We start from the raw sequence: 19,542 nt of genomic DNA, 5'->3' as shown, positions 1-19,542 counted from the left end.
TGCACGAGAGTGTGCAAATGCCTGTCACTACTACGGGGGCGGGGGGCGGTGAAAGGAGGCGGCTGGTTTCTCTCGTCCGAGCGGGGCGAAGGACAGAAAACGGGGGGGTCGGCAGTGGGGGGGGGGCTCTGCACCCGTTTGCGGGGCTCGGGTCTGAGCCGGCTGCTTCCCTTTTGGCAGGGCGTCTCGCAGGCTGACGAGGAAACCGGCGCGCGCTAGGACCCGGGGACGGCGGGCGGGCAGCCTGGTGGACTGGCGGCAGGCGCTGCGCTGCGCTCGCTCAGCTGATCGCGGCCCCGGCTGGGACGCGGCTGTGCAGGCGGCTCCCCGCCCTGGATGCCCCCGCGCCCGCGCCAGCGCCGGAGCGGTGGGGGGGCTGGGCCGAGCCGAGGCTGCGCTGCGGGGCCCGAGCCCGCCGTGCGCGTTGCTGCCGCCCCCGGCCCCTCCCCAGCGGGCGGCTCCCGCGGCTGGAAGTTTGCCTGGCAGCGCCGCGCTCTGGAGCCCGGCAGCGGCCGCCGCTGAGCGCCAGGCGGGGGCGCAGCGCAGCGCAGCGCCGCGGGAGGGAGCCGGCTGCCGCAGCCCGGCCGGAGAAGGCGCAGCCCGGCATGCTGAAAGTCACCATGCCCTCCTCGTCCGCCAGCAGCGCCGCCGCGGGCCGGGCGGGGGGCGCGGCGCCGGATTACTGGATCGACGGCTCCAACAAGGACACCCTGGCCCACTACTTCGAGCTGGAGTCCGAGCTGGGACGGTAAGGGCGGGGTCCGACCCAACCCACGCGGTGCAACCAGTGGCCGAGCCGGCGGGGGCTTGGCTCTTGGCGCTGCTGCAGAGCCCGGGAGCGGCTCCCTCCCGCCGCTGCCTCATCCCTGCCGGCTGCGGGCGGCGTTTCCCAGATGGGCTAATGGGAGACTTTATGGCCGGGGGCAGGGCTGTGAGGATTGCAGCCGTGGGGGACTTTGTGGTTGGTTTTGCTCTCTAAGACAGGCGCCCCGGGAAGGAAACTTAGGGGCCAGGCTGCGTCCGGGGGTTTTGGGTAGTGCAGGGGGATGCATCGGTTAAGCCGGTTGCCAGCAGGGTTGGAAGCGGGCGTGTTGGGAAGGGGAGAGCCCCGGGATGTGAAGCATGGAGCGCTAATGCTAAAGGAAGAGCCGAAACCCTTCGGCTTCCCTTTGCTGTTACTGGGGAGAGAATGTGGCCAGGTACCATCTGGAGCTCACCTGTCTCCTAAGAAGCCACGTGTAGAGCTGTTGCCCCCCCCCCCATAGACGGCACCAGAACGAGTCTGAGATGTGGACATTGCAACTGCAGCAGCACTTTTTTGCTCACTGTGAGGTTTAGAGTATTTACCACGTTTCAGCGTTGGCTCTTCTGTACCAGGGGAGCACAAGAGGAGGCACGTGCTTCTGTCGTGTCAGTTAGAGGCTTGATGATGAATGCAACTTGAGTGCAGTTGCTGAGAAAGTTAAGTGGTAAACCATGTGGGAAGAGGTGTGTGTATTTGTGTGCTGGCTGGGGGCCTGCCCATTGAGAGGTGTGCATATGCAGAAAACCAATTCAGTTCAGAACAAAAGGCATGCAAGTCCTATGCTGAAAGGCAGATATCAGTTAACGTCATAAGAAAAACACGCTGGTGGCCCAGTCCTATGGACCCTTGGCATTAGTAGAGTTACCCGTGTCAGTGCTTGCAGAATCAGGACCTAGTGCTGTCTAGAGTGATTATTGAGCATTTTTGTGATTCTGCCATTGGGAGAGGAAATTGACAGTCTGCGCTGGACACACTTGCATGATTTTGGGCAAGCTGCTGCAGTCCTTGCTCAGACAAAACTGCCGCTGAAGTAATGAGGCTACGAACAGGCCCTTTGCGAACAAACTGCACCTTTTCATTAGGAATTGCTGCTATGCAAGTTAGTAAGTGGTGTTATCTGAGTGAACTGATGTTTGGTACAAATTCATTCATATGTGCTGTTTGCCTTCTAGATCCGTGTAGAATTTTTCTATTGATAGAGAATTATCAGCAGATCACATTGCATTTCGAAGGAGAAAGTAAAAGACTTGATGATACTATAACCTGTATAACGGGCATAGATGATTTGTCAAACTTTTCAGAGTAGGAAGCTAGTTGATCTGATTTATCTTGTAGTGGAGAACCTCCACGGACGTCAGTGGGGTTGTGTCAGCTTATTCACAGAGGTACTTGTGTAATTACAATGCTTTTAACTGAAAGAAAAATGAAAACCTTGAGCCTGCGTGTTTTTTAAAATCTTACTGGCTATTGAGTATTTAGCTAACATTCTTCCCTTTTTGTCACACATTCTGGAATGATATTAGCACATATAATAAGTAATAACTTGCCCCCAAGAGATTCGATGAATGATATTCTGTGTGTATAACGTTGACAGAATAGCATTTGCTAATACTCTGTAGGTGGCAGCATCAGTGAGTTGTATGTTTTCTGTATCTTGCCCAGTATGTCTTTCTGGTAAAAATGTGCATTTTACAATATCCCATGAAAACGTTCTGCAGCAATGTTGATCATAACCTACTACACTTGTAGCGTACTAGGAACATAAATATTTGTGTTTAGTCTTGAATGGTCCACCTCACCTTATCAGGTACAGAGTTTATGCAATTGAGATTTGTATAAAGAGATTATTTGAAGAGGAAGGAGAAAATGTAACAAATGACTTCTCTGATACTCGGTGGAATTTAGAAAAAGCAATTTAAGTTGTAAAAATATCTGTGGGTTCACTTTTTTTGTTTGTATTGAATATAATTTGTTCTAAAGGCCAAATTTTATGCACCCCGTATCTTGAATTAATGACAAAATGTTAATATTCCTATTGTACTGACTGTAAGCAGAACCAACAGCTAATATACATTTTTCTTAGATTTCTGGTCAAATCTGTCGAGTTATTCCCCTTGTCAAAACATAGCACTGGATTATCACTTACACATGAACTGTCATCAGAAACCTTCTGAGCTAACTTTTCATTTAAAGTGTAGTCTTATTAGTGTAATCCTCATGAAGGTTCTCATCCTGAGAACTGTTGCACAGCAGCTGTTCCCATTGTATTTCCGCTGGGCGTTGGGAAAGCCCTGAGCACTCAGGCTCCAATCCACAGAGGTACTTAGGTGCCTAAACCCCAATTTAAACACCTAAATCCCATTTTTTTGCCTCCATGGTGGTCCAGAGAACTCCCACTACTATACCTCTGAATCTTGTCGGTGTTGAAGTTTGCTACATGCCTATAGCATCATAGGGCTGGAAGGGACCTCAGGAGGTCATCTAGTCCAGCTCCCTGCTTCAAGCAGGATCAACCCCAACTAAGTCATTCCTGCCAGGACCTTTTCAAGCTGGGACTTAAAAACCGCCAGGGATGGAGAATCTACCATGCTTATGATTTTGGAGTACCAGTTGCTTTGGCGAGCTGGTAAGTATTCTCAGAGACTGTCTACCAGGTCAAGTCCCATTTAAAATGCTTCCCAGAGCAGGATGAGGCAGTGGTATTGGCCCAGTTAGAACTTTTCGTCCCATGGTTAGGATACTTACCTAGGGTGTGGTATACCCACGTTCAGTTCCCTTCCACAGAAAAGAGATTTGAAGAGGGAGCCTTCTGCTTCTTTGCTGGGTGGTTATAGCCCTTACCTTTGTGATATGTTGATGTGGGGCTCCCTTAATTTCTCCTCTAGAAACTGTTCCGTTGGGGATAAATAATGAAAGAGAGAGTGAAGGCGGGGGTGGGGGGAGGGGGCTGGACTCTGTCTCCAGTGTCCAAATGAGCGGGTTAAGTGTCACACTGATGTGCCCAATGACTGTTTCACTGAGGATAAACATCAAATAGTCATTGGATGAGACAGGGAAAGACAATCCTTTTCATTATTTATCCCTGGTGGAACCACTTCAAGAGATGAGACCAAGTGAGCAGCACATCAGAATGTCCTGTAGCTCAGCAGTTAAGAGCTCTCTTCTGAAGAGAAGATTCCCCACTCAGATCCTTTTTTCTACCCTGTGTGGAAGAGGGAATTGTGGAACATCCAGGTTCATCCCATGTGAAAACTTTTAGCGCAGTGGTTAAAGCAATCAGGTGAGTGGGCGTGGCACAGTTGCTGTCACTTGGGTGAAGCTATCGCAAGAAACTACATGGGTGCTTAACTGACTCCAGGAAAGGCGTTCTGGTTTGGGGACTCACCTGTGCAGAAAGAGGCACCTCCCTGTAGCCCAACCTTAGGTCTTCCATCATAGGCATGGCCATACTGTGTCAGAACATAGGTCCATTTAGTCGGGTAGCTTGTCTTCTGACAGCAGCCACGTGTCAAGTGCTTCAGAGGGAATTAACAGAACAGGTAACCGTCAAGTGATCCAGCCCATAGTCTATTTCCTACTTCTTGCAAACAGAGGCTCGGGACACCATCCCTGCTGTTTTGTGAGGGATGGGGCTTAGCATGTGCTCTGTTATCAGAATCTGCTAATGGGCTGCCTATCTAGTGTGCTGGCTTTTGTGGGTCACATTCTGAGGCATCCATCTCTACCTCTTCATTGTATTTTAGAGCCTAGGTGCCTAAAACAGGGTTGATGGATAGCAACATTGTTCCTGTGATTCTTTTTGTTTGTTTTTTGCAAGGCACCTAGAAATTAGGCATTCCAACACACAGTGCGGCAGCACCTGACTCCCTTGTATGTACCCAGGCATACATCTCTAATGACAACATGCAGGGTGAGATTAAGTACTTGTCTGCTGTGACTCCACCATCCTTTAGTGATGCTGAGTGAGCTGTGATAATGTCTTACATTAATAGTCCTGGTTGTGAAAGCTGCTATGTAGCTGTAATTGAAAGGAAATTCTGAAGTCAGGTAACAGCACTTGTTACAGTAGCATTATTTTTATAAAAGAAATGAGTTATTTTTCTGTGGTGTGTTTGAAAGATTAATAATACATCTTATTTGAAATTCTAAACCGGTAAAGTCTGCTGTCATATCACCATGCTGCACTTCATGTGACAAAACCTCACAGAACAGCGTTATAGTTCCTCTTCATAAACAGTTCCCCCCCAGAGCTATATGTTGTACAGACAAGTACCGTCTGTGCTTGGGTGCGCCCAGTTGAGAAGTTCGGTTTGTTTGGGAAGGTGTTAAACTATAAGCATACCATTCAGATTTTGTGTTTGGCTGGTCTTTTGTTTTTGAAACAATCTTTGCTTACAACAATGGTATCAGTGGTGTAGCCGTGTTAGTCCATATCCCCAGAAACAACGAGAAGTCCTGTGGTACCTTACAGACTAACAGATATTTTGGGTCACAACTTTCATGGGCAAAGACCCACTTCATCAGATGCAAACGATATGTTATTCTGCAGTACAAAATACCCTCACAAGCTCTGAGGTAATCCAAATCTTGTTTTCCTTACTAATCCAATCAGCCCCACTAAAGTTTCATGAATAAGATAAGTAGGATTTTTGCCCTCATAGTTAGTAACTGATATGTCCATACTTTCAAGTTGGCTTCATAATCTAGACCTTTGGCTCAATACTAGTATCTTTGTATTAAAAGAACACTACTGTCCCAATTCTAATGTTGAACATGTTTGATGCCTTGTTTTATACTGATTCAGTGTTCAGTTATTTTTTTTTTGCCAGGCAACTCTCTTCCCTCCACTCCCATGGGCTTATTTTTGGAGCGTGCAAGTATTTGAAGTAGAGTCTGTACCAATTGGCTCTGACAACTGAGTAGCTTTGGAGTTTGGCCTTTCTGTCCCATCAGTCTCCAACTGACAAAGTTCTGTCCTAAGTTGTGTCATCTATAAATAATTAAGTACTTATCAAAGCAGCCTGATCAAGTGCTTTAAAGTATCATTCTCTGACGCTTTCTCTGAGTAGGCGCACTGAAGCTGCAGTCATGAGCACTGTCCTGGAAGTGTTTTCAGGATCTGGCTTTCTGCTCACAAATACTATTTCTATATCTGAGAAATATATACAATTTTAGGTACAGACAGGATAAATAACATGGCCGTTAGTGTAGGAACTGTACACTTTCCATTAATTAAAGGTTAATTCAGAATAAATTTGTACTACAAAGACACAAAAGAGAAATTTAAAAAGTCATTTACTTCCTTAGTGGAACTCCTGTTGCCACCTCAAACCCTGGTGTGTGTTGAAGTCCTATTGAAGCTGCAGTGAAATAGAGAAGTAACTGATTCGCGAGGATTGAAGGACTGGATCTTAATATCAATTAACAAAGCAAACGTCACTATAGCAAAAAAGCATCATAGACTGGCAATTGGTACAGTTAGAATGTCTGGCAGCTCCCAAACTAGTGTCTCAAAAAAACAAACAAAAAAAAAAATTAACAGTTTCAACCCTGTTTACAGTTTTTACTACCTATTTGTTCAGAAGTATGTTCTTAGTGGTACAAAGATCTTCTTAATTCTTACATCTTTTCCCTAATTCACATTCTAAGGGCTGGTCAGTTAAGGACAACATCTTAATAGCATCCAAATCCAAATGTCACAAGTCAAATCCTATGCTTTGTTGCTTTGTGGAATATGTAGCCTTCAATTTCAGTGGGATGGTAGGGAAGTGCCATTAAGGTCAGAAATGGCCTCATACATTCGTGCTTTCAATTTTCAATCCAACATCAACACACAGATGTGTCTGGCCACTTGTAGTTGCAAGAAGATGCGTTTCTGAAGCAGCACTGAAGTTGATCTGCTCTTAACCATAATATTGGCTTGCTAACTCTTAAAGACCATTAGGCTGTGTCTACGCATGCCCCCTCCTTTTGGAGGGGGCATGTTTAATGAGGCAGTGGGGAAGATGCTAATGATGCAGTGACATGACTATGCAGCTCCTCATTAGCATAATGGTGGCCGCAGTTTGGTTTTAGGAAGAAGGGGCTTTTAAAGTCAGAGGGTCCTTTCAAACGGCCCCTGTCTATACGGGGGGCACGCATTCTGAAAGTGCCACTTTCGAATCATGCACGGCTGCCATTACGCTAATCCTGAAATCCCAGTCAGTATCATGACTTCTGTTCTCTTCAGCATGATCAGGATTTCATCTTAATATGCCATCCATACCTTATCAAGCTTCACCTTAGCATCATTGAAAGTCTGGGCAGAGTAGGAACCTAAATCACAAAAACAAAGACGAAGCCGTGTTAGTCTATACACTATCAAAACAAAAAGCAGTCACGTAGCACTTTAAAGACTAGCAAAATGGTTTATTAGGTGAGCTTTCGTGGGACAGACCCACTTCTTCAGACCATAGCCAGACCCGAACAGACTCAATATTTAAGGCACAGAGAACCAAACACAGTAAGCAAGGAGGACAATTCAGAAAAAGATAGTCAAGGTGAGCAAATCAGAGAGTGGAGGGGTGGGGGGGAAGGTCAAGAATTAGATTGAGCCAAGTATGCAGACAAGCCCCTATAGGCTCAATCTAATTCTTGACCTTCCCCCCCACCCCTCCACTTTCTGATTTGCTCACCTTGACTGTCTTTTTCTGAATTGTCCTCCTTGCTTACTGTGTTTGGTTCTCTGTGCCTTAAATATTGAGTCTGTTCTGGTCTGGCTATGGTCTGAAGAAGTGGGTCTGTCCCACGAAAGCTCACCTAATAAACCATTTTGCTAGTCTTTAAAGTGCTACTTGACTGCTTTTTGTTCTAAATCATAGAAGCGTCTCAAGAAGTGAGTAATGGAAAATGTAGCTTCTGCTTGTTTTGAGTCAGATCTGGTTAGTACTGACACTGAAGTATTGTTACTGTGTCCTGGCTAGAACACAGTCTGTGTGAAATGAGTTTATTAGTCTGCAGTAATTTCCAGTGGACACCAAACAGCTGTTAACTTTGTTGGCTTCCGAATGTTTGTTTTCTCTTCTGATCCTGCTGTGTTCCTCCAGGCATGGCCTGAAGCTCATCGGTGGAGCATCACGCAGACGTTGCTCCTGTATGCTCTGTGGGGAATAGTTAAGAAGTTCAGTGCAGTGTGTGGTGCCTTCCATGAGCCCTAAATTTATGTGATAAAATATAATGTGTTTACATTGTAAAGTGAGCAAAGCTTTTCAAATTAAATGAAATTGACTACTGATTGGGACTTGCAGATACTTATTTTCCATTGAACCTGAATTGAAAGTGTGCTATGTGGGCAATAAACACAAAACCCATTTGATATTTTTTAGCATTTATCAAGTCCAGTTCTATTATCATGCATATTTTTTTTTAAAAAAGGTAATGCACACTGCCTGAAAAATATTATTATTTTGTGTGCCAGATAAACGTTTCATTTGTCCTATATAGAGCTAGGATACATGGGAGGCGGCACTAAGTGCTCTTTACTCAAGAATTAGGATTTCTGAGGGGGCAGTGACAGAATAGTGACCGATTATATCTTGTTTCGTAGAACACTAGAACCAGAAGGGACCTCGGGAGGTCATTGAGTACAGTCCCCTGCCCTCATGGCAGACCCAAGTACCTTCTAGAGGCTAGACTATCCCTGATAGATATCTGTCTAACCTACTCTTAAATATCTCCAGTGATGGAGATTGCACAACCTGCCTAGGCAACATTTGCAGAATATTATGTTGTATCAATACACTGGACTCTTATTAGTTAATGTGCAGAATGTCTTGTGCTGTGAACCTTTCAATTAGTGTTTGGAGGTGGTTTGAAATGGTTGCTGTAGGTGGATCTTTCCGTATATTTTTAACAGCTCGTTTGTGTTGATGAAAGGACTGTTAAAATGGAGAATGTTTCTACCCAGAGAACAGCTTTTATTTTATTATTTGTATGGCATTACTTGTTCCAGCCATTGTCTGTCTTTTTGGCTTAAAAAAAAAAAAAGTTATGTAGGAAACTTGTATTTCTCACATGAAAAATTAATAGTTCTCCTTTGGGGTAAAAAAAATAAAATCTTAGAAATATTGCAGATGTTTCTAGCTTCAGAAGCTGAAAAAATAGAGTTGTATCGTTTACATTAGGATGTGAGAAGACTCGAGAAATTCTGCAAAAGCTTTATAATCTGCAGTCCAGAGCTAACAAATCTGTTTCTCTAACTCATTGCAGAAGACCTATAGGAGGAAATGCAAGGCATTTTGTTTTAGTTGTGCCAGACGGACCTGTGCTTGCCCTAGGTCTGATGGAGCCCTATATGGTATAAAAGAGATGTATAGACCCGCTCAGATATCTCCATGTCTGTGACTAAGCCTGTGATGCATGAATAAGCAAGGCTGGAGATAACTGCACGAGGTAGCATAGAATAGAATCCTAGGGCTGGAAGGGACCTCAGGAGGTCATCTAGTCCAGCTCCCTGCTTCAAGCAGGATCAACCCCAACTAAGTCATCCCAGCCAGGATCTTGTCAAGCTGGGACTTAAAAGCCTCTAGGGATGGAGAATCCACCACGTCTCCAGGCAACACATTCCAGTGCTTCACCCCCCTCCTGGTGAAATAGTTTTACCTAATATCCAAAGTATACCTCTCCTTCTGTAACTTCAGACTATTGCTCCTTGTTCTGCTGTCTGACACCACTGAGAACAGTTTCTCACCATCTTCTTTAGAGCTCCCCTTCAGGAAGTTGAAGGCTGCTATTAAATCACCCCTCAGTCGTCTCTTCTGTAAACTAAACAAGCCCAAATCCCTCAGCCTCTCCTCATAGGTCATGTGCTCCAGCCCCTTAATCATTTTTGATGCCCTCTGCTGAACCTGTTCCAGCACATCCACATCCTTTTTATATTGGGCGGGGGGCGGGGGAACTGGATGCAGTATTCCAGATGTGGCCTCACCAGTGCCGAATAGAGGGGGAAAAACCACTTCTCTAGATCTGCACGAAGTGCTCCTCCTAATGCACCCCAATATGTCATTAGCCTACTTGGCTATAAGGGCACACCGTTTACTCATATCCAGCCTTTCATCCACCGTAACCCCTAGGTCTCTTTCCTCTGTATTGCTGCTTTGCCATCCGTCCCCAGTGTATAACAATGCTTGGGATTCTTCTGCCCCAGGTGCAGGACGCTACACTTCTCCTTGTTGAACCACGTCAGATTTCTTTTGGCCCAATCCTGCAATTTATCCAGGTCACTCTGGTTCCTATGTCTACCCTCCTACGTATCTACCTCTCCCCCAGCTTAGTGCCATCTGCAAACTTCCTGAGAGTGCAATCCAGTCCCACGTCCAGGTCATTAATAATAAAAATACAGTGAATGGGATGGGTATGCGGGGGTTGGGGCTTGTTGGTGTAGAAAATGATCAGATTTAAAAAAAAAAACCCTACCCTTTCCAACAATAAGTGGTGGCCCTTGAAGTAATAAGTACTCAGCACTTTTCTGCTGTAGATCTCAAAATGCGTTGGAGAGGAGGGTAGCTGACCCCAAGAGATGGGTTGGGAGATGGTGTGGAGAGGGCTGAGTGACTTGGCCGTGGTAATCTAAAGAACAAATCCAGCAGTACAAAGTAGGCTGCCTCCTCTTCCAGCCTGGTCTACTATCCAGTGGATCAGCCTAATTCCCTTAGTGTGAGCCATCTGTCATTGATATCCAGGTGGAGGCCAGTCACTTATGGTACAGCTTTGTAACTACAAGAGTTTGTCAGACTGACCTTTCCAGTGGGCAAAAGAGATGCAAACACATGAGTCTGTTCTAAGCTGTGCTTATAGAACCCCTGTCGGTATTAGGAGGTAGGTACATACAGTGATGTATATTTCATTCTCAGGGCATCTACCTGTAGTGTGCCGTCACCACGTAGCAGAAATTATATTTGGTAATTAGCTGCTAGAGATTTAAAGTTTTACTTATTCACTTCATTAAGAACTTAAATTTCCCATCGCTCTTCATGTCAAGTAGTCCTCCATTCTTTCAGAAATGCCACTGATTTCCAAGAGTCTACTCTTGAAGTAAGGAATACTCAACTGGAGTAAGATAGCAGACTTCGCCTTTCCTCTCCATCCATTAGTGGTCCTGTCTCTGGTTCATGGTGTTCCAGATGTTCTATATTTTAAAAAAAATAGAAATGACAAGCTTGACAAATAGCATTTCCGGGGGAATTAATGACTGGCCAAAGGTTAATGATCCTCACATTTGCCTTTTGCCATCTACTTCACCAGCTAGTCATTAATTCCCAGGAAATGCCTGTCCGTGTAATTGTTGTTGCTTAAAACTAACAGCTCTGTTCCAGAATCTTCCTTTTTCATTGTCTGGAATCAGACCCCAGGATTCTGTGACATGCTCTCATTATAGAGATGCACATGAGGCATAGTATATGGAAACTTTTGGCGGTTGATTGTGAGTGTTGTCTTTTGTGGTCTCCCCATTTTGCTTTCTCTTATTTTTCCTGCTTTGCTGCCAAAGGCCTTTTCAGGGCGATTATTCTTTTGACAAAGGACAGTTGAATGAAACTCTTTCCAAAGCCCATCAGCACCAATTTTCAGCCTTGAGAAGTTGTTGTCTTCCTTCTCTAATTCAAAAGGGATCATCACTACCCACAGACTGTTCCCAGGTCGTCCTGTGCCAGGAACTCAGAGTTTGTTTTCAAATTAGGCCCATATCTCCTGTAGTGAGGCTGTAGGGTGGATTATTGCACAGCACATTACAGTAAGGACCAAGGTTTTTTCAAACTGTTTTCCATCCATGTGCAGAATGAATTTTTTATGTGCACCAAGTTATGTGGAGATGTGCATCACCAGGTGGTTGTGGGCACTCTGCTAATCAGCTGAGTGGAGTCTGACTCTCTCCTGTATGGCCGCCCAAGCACAGAACTTAAAGGGTACACTAGTATAGGCATCTGTTCAAGCTGGCCCACCAGCTGGAAGAATTTTCCAAGGCAAGGCAAACAAAGTAGAACTCACCTAGGTTACCTCATGGAGTGGCATAATAGAATTATTCTAACGTGTCCTGGACATCACAGAGAATTTGTGATTCATGGACATTCTTGTTTTTTGATTATTGAAAGAGTGTCTGAGGTCTACAAAGTCCATATCTAATATAAATTCCCTTTTAATGTCAAATTAAGATTTTGTAATCAAGATAAAGGATCTTTAGACCTCTTTGTAAAAGATATTCTCCTACCTTTAACTGATAGCACAATGAAAGAATAAAAACACTGTTGGAAATAAGACATAGAAGCTTGTTGTCATTTTAAGTCCACAACACTTATCAAATGCTCTAGGTCTATTGTAGTTAAATGCATTAGATTACTAAAACCCAATGGATTTATACGTATCTTTATTTTTAAATTGGGAAAGTACGTTCGCCTAATGATTTTAGGGTTAAATTTATGAAAACAACATGAACATGTATAAACATTTGTTTGCTCAAGAGGACATCAATAAGTATAGTTATTGCCAGGCATCTATTAATTATTGTAGGAGTCGTAGGAGTGGTCTCTTGTTTATTGCTGTGGAATAAAAAGCTATCTTTCTTTCTAAGACTAGATTTCTAAAGTCTCAAGTTCTTTTGCTGTAGCTCACTTTCTGGCTTTCTGAAGAAGGAAAGAATTGTAACCTCTGAGGTTACAGCACACTGCAAGTTACGTAAGCATCCCCTTTGAACTTCCTCGGCAAGGGATAATGGAAAGAGATGATACGGCACCGATCATAAAGCTGTACAATCAGAGTTTTTATAAGTTTTCTAAATACAAAAAAGGGGGTTTCTGAGCAGCTCTTCCAGTATTTTGTATGATGGTATGTATGGACTGAAGACCCAATACTTAATATTGTCAGGGCAAAGCTCAGGGCAAGTCTGCGCAGTGGCATAAGCCAGAGCTCAAGGCAAGCAAGCTCTCCCCTCACCGATCCCCACTGCCCCCCTTGTGTGCACATAGTAGTTTCCCTAATCCAGGGCTTGATCCCAGCACCCTACAGGGCTGGAGGGTCTGTGCTTGGGTCAATGTGGAATTTGGCTGTATTGCTTTGCAGTGTAGCCATGACATCATTTTGACTAGGGTTCTAGGAATTACTTGGTGGAATCCTTTGAGGCAACTTCCTTAGTCCTCTCTGTTCTGACAACGTGCAGTGCACTTCATTGCAAATGGAAGGCCCTCCCCCAACCCCCCCCCCGCCCATTGTGAACAGTGACATCTCAGGTCAGTTTTTACCCATTGTCTTCCAATGGCGGATCTGCCAGTGCAGTATCGGAGACCTTCCAGGCTTTGAAATGGAGACTGAGCTGATCAAACCTTTTGGAAAGCGAGTAGCTGTGCTTGCATGGCCGGGAAGAAAGAGCTGGTGAATCTGGAGTGAGACCAGTAAGAAAAGCACGAGGAATGACCACACATACCAACAAAGAGCTCAAAATGCTCACAGCTCAGCAGTTTCCAGACAGGTGATCAGTGCAGTAAGTGAATGAAGAGGCTAAAGCACATATACAGGAAGACCAGGTATAAGAATGATTTTATGACGACTTTAAGTGAGTCTGGACATTGAGCCAGCCAGGCTTCATGATAGTTTGGTGAGGTGGCATGGTGCCCTACTGGCCCTTGGAATGCAGCATGGGGACAGATAGATGCCAGCAGCACACTCACAGCCAGGATCACGACGTAACTCCTTTCTAAATCAGTCCCAGAGCTGGCTGTGGGTCAGGATCAATGGATCAATGGCAGATTCTCTATCTTCTTGGAAGACCACTTTGCCCCTGAGCAACCACCAGACACCTTTGGGGACAGAAACCAGAGCCCACTAAGTGTGTGTGGTTTTCTGTTTATTTTTTTAATTTATCATTTCTTACAGTAACGAGAGGGATTTCTGACTGTTCCCTGAACAGTGGGGGCAGAGAATGAATCCTGCCCAAAGTATGGGTTCAACACCCTTACTGTATCTAGTCACCGGGCATTAACCATGACACAACTTAAATCTAAACAAACAGTGAAGAATTTATTAAACAAAGTTATAAACAACAAACATTTTTAACCAGCTGTCAGTTCACATAAAACTGAACTAAGGTAAGTATTGTCCCTCTCTCTTCCCCACACACTACTGCGCTCCTGAAGTCAGAGGGAAGTTAGGCAGTTCTGGTGGCAAGAGGCGGGAGGAATAGGGATGACAGCTAGGAAGAGCACAGCACTCGGAACTGGAGGGATGTTATGTTCTGCTTGTCTCTTCTTTTCTTCCGTTCGTCTCATTTGGACACGTCATCCTGCGTGGGTTGTGCCTAACGGAAATGGGGAGTATGTATAGGAAAGATTACCCTGGCCTACGAGGCCTGACCCTGTATACCTGCTGCCCTAACCGCCAGGCTATACTGGCCTGCGAAGCCTAGCAGGATACAGATGCTTCCCTAGCCACCAGTGGTCTCCTTTAGGTCTTCTGTCTGAGTGGCCCACAAGGCCTGACAGTTTGCAGCTGTTGCCCTAGCTACCCCCAGCGCTGAGAGGAGATGCTACAGAGAGAGAGAGAAAGCAAGAGCCCCGAGGTGATTGCTCCACCCGCTTTTATAAACTCTCGTTTCTGCGCAGATTAGAGTCGGGTGACCCAACTCTTTCTGCCTCTTCCCTGCTGCCTTAGTCTGAGGGAAGGAGATGACTCAGCATTTGTCAGCCATCTTTCAAAATGGAAGCCCAAGCGGAATCCATATTGAAAGCAGAAAAGAAAATGGAGTTCATTTGAAAACAAAACTGAAAACCATGAAATTCAGTTTTAAATCCAACATGATTTAAGTAGCACCGTAAAAATGGTGAGCTTGGGCTATCAGTGTTTGACCACTAATAGTGGATTATATTACAGTATCTAGGCTTTTGCCTCGCCCCCCTTGAGCTTCCAAACCTTCCCCACCATGTGTAGTTCAAAATGATAGTTTGGAATTTCAAACTTTTACACCCAGCTGTAGAGTTTCTTTTAAACAGTTAAGTCAGCAAGATTTGTTATGGTGATTCTTCTTTTCCGCTTGTTAGAAATTAGACATTTGCCCCTGGGCAGTCACTCCTCCTGGGTCTACACAGCTGCCTATAAACAGTGAAGGTAGCATGCAAGTTTTGGGAAGTGAAATTCTGTGTTTCCAGACCTAGTCCATTTCTGTCCTAGGAAAGCTAAGCTGGGGGAATTCCAGTTTCAGATTTCAGAATTTTATGTATGGTGGTAGTCGGGGCGGGGGGGGCGGGAACAGGTGTTTGAATCCCTCCTGTAAGGCTGCTCTTGCTACTCAGCTCATTAGTCAGTGCTGCCGTGAGCAGCAGTGCAGAAGTAAGGGTGGCATAGTATGGAAATGAGACCTCGGGGATTCCAGTGCCCCTGCAAGGCTCTGCTCCCTATTATTTTTTTTTTTCCCCATCCACTCCATTTTTCTGTTCTCCTGTTTCCCCTGGTTTTTGGGGCCTGGGCTGCTGGACCACTTGCACTGCCCTTGTGTGGGTGTCGATGGATGCAAGTGCCTTACAATTTTTAAGACACATACATTTCAGAGCCAAAAATAGAAGTAGCAGAGAGTAGCAGTGTTCGTCCATATCTTCAAAACCAACAAGAAGTCCTGTGGCACCTTATATAGGTTTTTTTTTTTAAATTTGCATAACTGGAGCGGCAAGCCCAGGAGTGCTGGAGCTATGAAGTGCCTTGCTCTGGTGCAGATTAAACACTGAACCTACTCCACCCACAGGTGTACACTTCAGTCACCATTTGTTTGATGACTAGCGCTGCATTCACAGCAGGTTTCCCTCCAGCATTTTGGAATACCATCTCTTTCTGCCACTATGGCACCACAAGAATAGTTAAGTCTTCCAAACGATGAAAGATCTGATCTGGCAAGAAAAGGCCTTTCACAGTCAGGACACTTTATACCACACCCCACCTCCATATGGCCGTTTGTATGAAGCAGAGTAAAATTTTTAATTTTCAATTCACCATTGCCTCTGCAGTTCAGTAACTACGTCTTAACAAGGCTCTGTTGAACATGAGGACCGATGCCTTCCCTTCACGGTGTGTGTAGGTTTGCTTTAGAACTGTTACATTTTATGTCCTTGAATTGCACAGTTATTAATTCTGTGCTCCTTCACAGAGCTATTTTAAACAATAACCCTCTTTTTCTTGTCTTGTCTCAAGACTCTCTGCCTCCACTGCCTGCTGTTGCTTTGGAGCTCCGTCCCTGGCCCAGCATTTTCATGGACTGTTGCAAAAGGAAGCTCTTTGGTGGTGAAGTTGTAATCAGTGCTCTTGAGAGGGGAGGCCAGCAGGTCCAGTATCAGAAGAAGAAGAAGGATAATTGCCTGCAATAATAGCATGCTGACAGGCAGGAGGAAAAGCTGGGGCCTGCATCCCAGGCAGAGGGTAGGGTAAGCGGTTCCATGAAGACCCAGCAGAGAGAATTGTTCCAGCAAGTCTTGTCTGTAATAGCTACAAAGCACTGGCCCTTCAGTAAATTCCACCTGTACAGCCATTATGTGCCTCCCACCCATAAATTAATTTTCATCATGTCTTTCTGGCTTACATTGCGTGGCAATCAAGACCACCCTCCCAGGTACTGACCTCTGCCCAAAATATCCATTGTCTGTTTTCCCCTGTCCCGCAGCACACTCGTGCATGGCCTGGTGGAAGACAGGGGAATGGTACCTGTAAGTCCCTAATGTGAGCATACAAAGCATTACTACTTTTGCCTGGGTACACCCAGCTCCCAGAGTGGTAATTGCAAATTAGAGGCATACGAGTCCCATCAGTAGCATTGCTACAGTTCGGAATTTTTTTTTCCTCTGCGAACCAGCAATTACCCATGAAATATCTAATGCCTGCCACATTGGGGTAAACCACATGCCTGATTGCTTTAGTCACTACTGCCACCACTTTACCAACAGTCAACCCAGAACTGGTTGGCAGTGAACCTGTAACTTCCTGCTGGCTACCATAATCTGCTTCTCGGCCAGAAAGGGTGACCTCTGATCTATGTTTTTATGCTGGAGTATAGGGGCAAACTGCTCACAAAGTTCTAGTTCCTTATATTTTTTCAGGTGAAAGATCTGTACCCCCTGCTGGTCATCTCAGGCCTGCATGGATGACTGTAGTACAAAAAATTGCATCTCATGTGTGTGTCTGGTTGGTTATTTAGTGTTCTCCTCGTTCAGTTTTCTAGTCGGAGGGAAAAACATGCATAGGATTGATCCCCTGAATTGTCATAGTAAATTGTTCATGAACAACTCGTCTGCTGCTCACATCAGCTACTCTGTGGATATTAAAGAATGACAAATATGTTTGAAGAAAGCACGGCTGATTTGCCGATAGAACCAAGAGTTAAAGTTCTCTGAAACTATTTGCAACAGACTTAAGTAATGAATGTAATGAAGAATTCATGCTTTGTTGTTGTTGAACAGTTAATCCCCCGGGATAACCAGTTTTGAATTATGTTGAAAGTACTTTGAAATTACATTTTTATTGATTTTTGTTCTGAAGTTATCTTAAGATTATCAATATTAAGAACGCAGGCACCCTGCCAACACTGGAGAATTCTATACATTTTGTTTTGTGTTGAAATAACGTGGGCTTCATGAGTCTTGATTAAAATGAGTGGACTTCTGGTTCTTTTCTGCAGAACTGCTATAGCATGCTCTAATATTGAGATAGTGGTGTAGACTCCTCTTCTACAGATTAATTTTGGAAACAATTCACTTTACTGTTTTTTATTGAGCATGGGAGCTAAATGTCCTATTCACATGGCTAGAAGTACTCAGCTATGTAAGATATCAGTATTTTTAACTTTGAAGGTTCTTCCTCATATTCTGGCCTAATAAAGGGACAAAACCTCTAGGCCTGCTGCAGCTGTGTGACATTCGGAGCTTGGAAATACCTGGAAGTATTTTGAGAATGATGATGCTTTGGACATAGATTTAGATTCCTATAGTATATTATGGTATTGCTTTCACAGGATGCTACGACAGGGCTAAATACTTATGATGTATCCAAGAAAAAAGAGAACAGTTTAATGACTGTTTTACAACCAATGCAGTTCATATAAAATGTCAGGATAAATTTTGACTTGGGTTGGTGTGCAATGTACATTACTTTTCTGCCGAATAACTTTTGAAAATGTAAAGTAAAAATTCTGCACTATTACACTAGTGTAACACTATTGAATCATTTTCTTTCATAGAGGTAAATATATACCTGCCATATTTTCCTGTTGTAAAGTTAAGTTTAAATAAGCTCAAACACAAAACATATGGGAGGAGTCCTGGTCCAACCTGCTCTCTCCACCAACACCACTGTCTGCATTGTATTTTATAGTGAATTCTTAGTATTTGTGTACATGTGTTATTCCCTGACCATATCTGGCATCATTAATTAAGATTCCTCTGTAGTACCAACTTGGCATTGAAATAGGGTGACCACATAGCAAGTGTGAAAAATCAGGATGGCAGGAGATAATAGGTACCTTTATGGGGAAAAAGCCCTGACTATCAGGACTGTCCTTATAAAATAGGGTCATCTGGTCACCCTACAAAGGCCATTCTAATTTTAAATGCCTTCAGTTTCATATTTGGGGAGGATTGCAAATATATTGGGCCTGATTTCCTCTCAATTATAGCAAGTTAAATCAAGAGTAACTTTGTGTCAGATAACGTGTGCAAGTAAGAGCAGAACTGGGGCTGCCGATGAGAACTTAATAATCTTATGTCACCTAGTAATGATGCAGTAAAATGCATAAGCATGACTAGATTGATTCAGTATGAATTGGAAAAGCCATGATGTAAAATTCTTTATCAGATTAGCCTTTATTTTTTCTTCTCCATTCTCTCATAGAATGAAAACCAGCTTCCATCATAACAAATATGAATGTAAAGTGTTTCTTGTATTTAAACTGAAATCCTCTGTTCCTTGCACAGATCGTGTCACAAGTGTTCAGAAGCAGGTGTAATTGGAATGAACCACGTTAAAAAGACATTTTATTTAGTACTATAAGAAGCTTTGTAAAGAGCTTATTTGACTGGCTGTTTTGTATTAAAAGAACATTTCCAGAAGATCATTTCTTCCAATTTGCAAATCAGCCAGTTAAGCTATGTCTACACTATGAAATAAAATTGACGTTTACTAAATTCATTTTTAACCTCATTCTCATGAATTCGAATTTGTCCTCAAACATTCCAGAAATTCGATCCACTGTTTATCCATGTTGTTACCACATCTCCGTTGCCTTATCCAAATTCAACCGTGTGAGCAATGCAATCTGAGTACCTATCCCACAATGCCTTAGCCCTGTTGCATTCTGGGGGTTTTTTACTACAGAGTGGTGGGGAAAAAAATTGCCACAGTTGCTTGTGGGTGTTTGATGTCACTATCCCAGAAGTCAGAGCACCCACTAACTGCATGAAAATGAATGGGAGATCCTGCCATTTTCTCCAGCACACAGCTAGCGCGAGCATGGATCCCTGACAGCTTCAAGTCATTGCACAGACCATTACAGCAACCTCCTGGAATGTCATGCACTTTTTCTTTCGACTAAAAAGGGAGATGATGGTTGAGGAGGATGAACAAGTATTTGAAGAAGAAATCACTCAACTGTAGTCCAAGAATTCAGAGATGCTGGCTGCCCTGGATGCATTGCTGAGAGCGAAACAATGGTTGTGGACTTGTGAACCCAGCACATGCTGGTG

General features: G+C 44.2%; 1 protein-coding gene across 3 annotated transcripts in view; it reads left to right on the top strand.

Annotated features, from left to right (window-relative positions):
* The first annotated feature begins 467 nt into the window (after positions 1 to 467).
* The window catches only part of CAMK4 (calcium/calmodulin dependent protein kinase IV), a 280,889-nt gene continuing 261,814 nt past the window's right edge, over positions 468 to 19,542 (top strand). For all 3 annotated transcript variants that reach the window (XM_074995233.1, XM_074995232.1, XM_074995234.1), the window contains exon 1: positions 468 to 748. In XM_074995233.1, coding sequence (XP_074851334.1) covers positions 606 to 748 — 143 coding nt within the window. In that variant the 5' untranslated portion in view covers positions 468 to 605. The remainder of the gene's footprint in view (positions 749 to 19,542) is intronic.

The sequence above is a fragment of the Carettochelys insculpta genome, chromosome 5 (assembly GCF_033958435.1).
Source record: "Carettochelys insculpta isolate YL-2023 chromosome 5, ASM3395843v1, whole genome shotgun sequence".
In the NCBI taxonomy this organism is placed as follows: domain Eukaryota; kingdom Metazoa; phylum Chordata; order Testudines; family Carettochelyidae; genus Carettochelys; species Carettochelys insculpta.
This window is presented reverse-complemented; position numbering and strand designations above follow the sequence as displayed.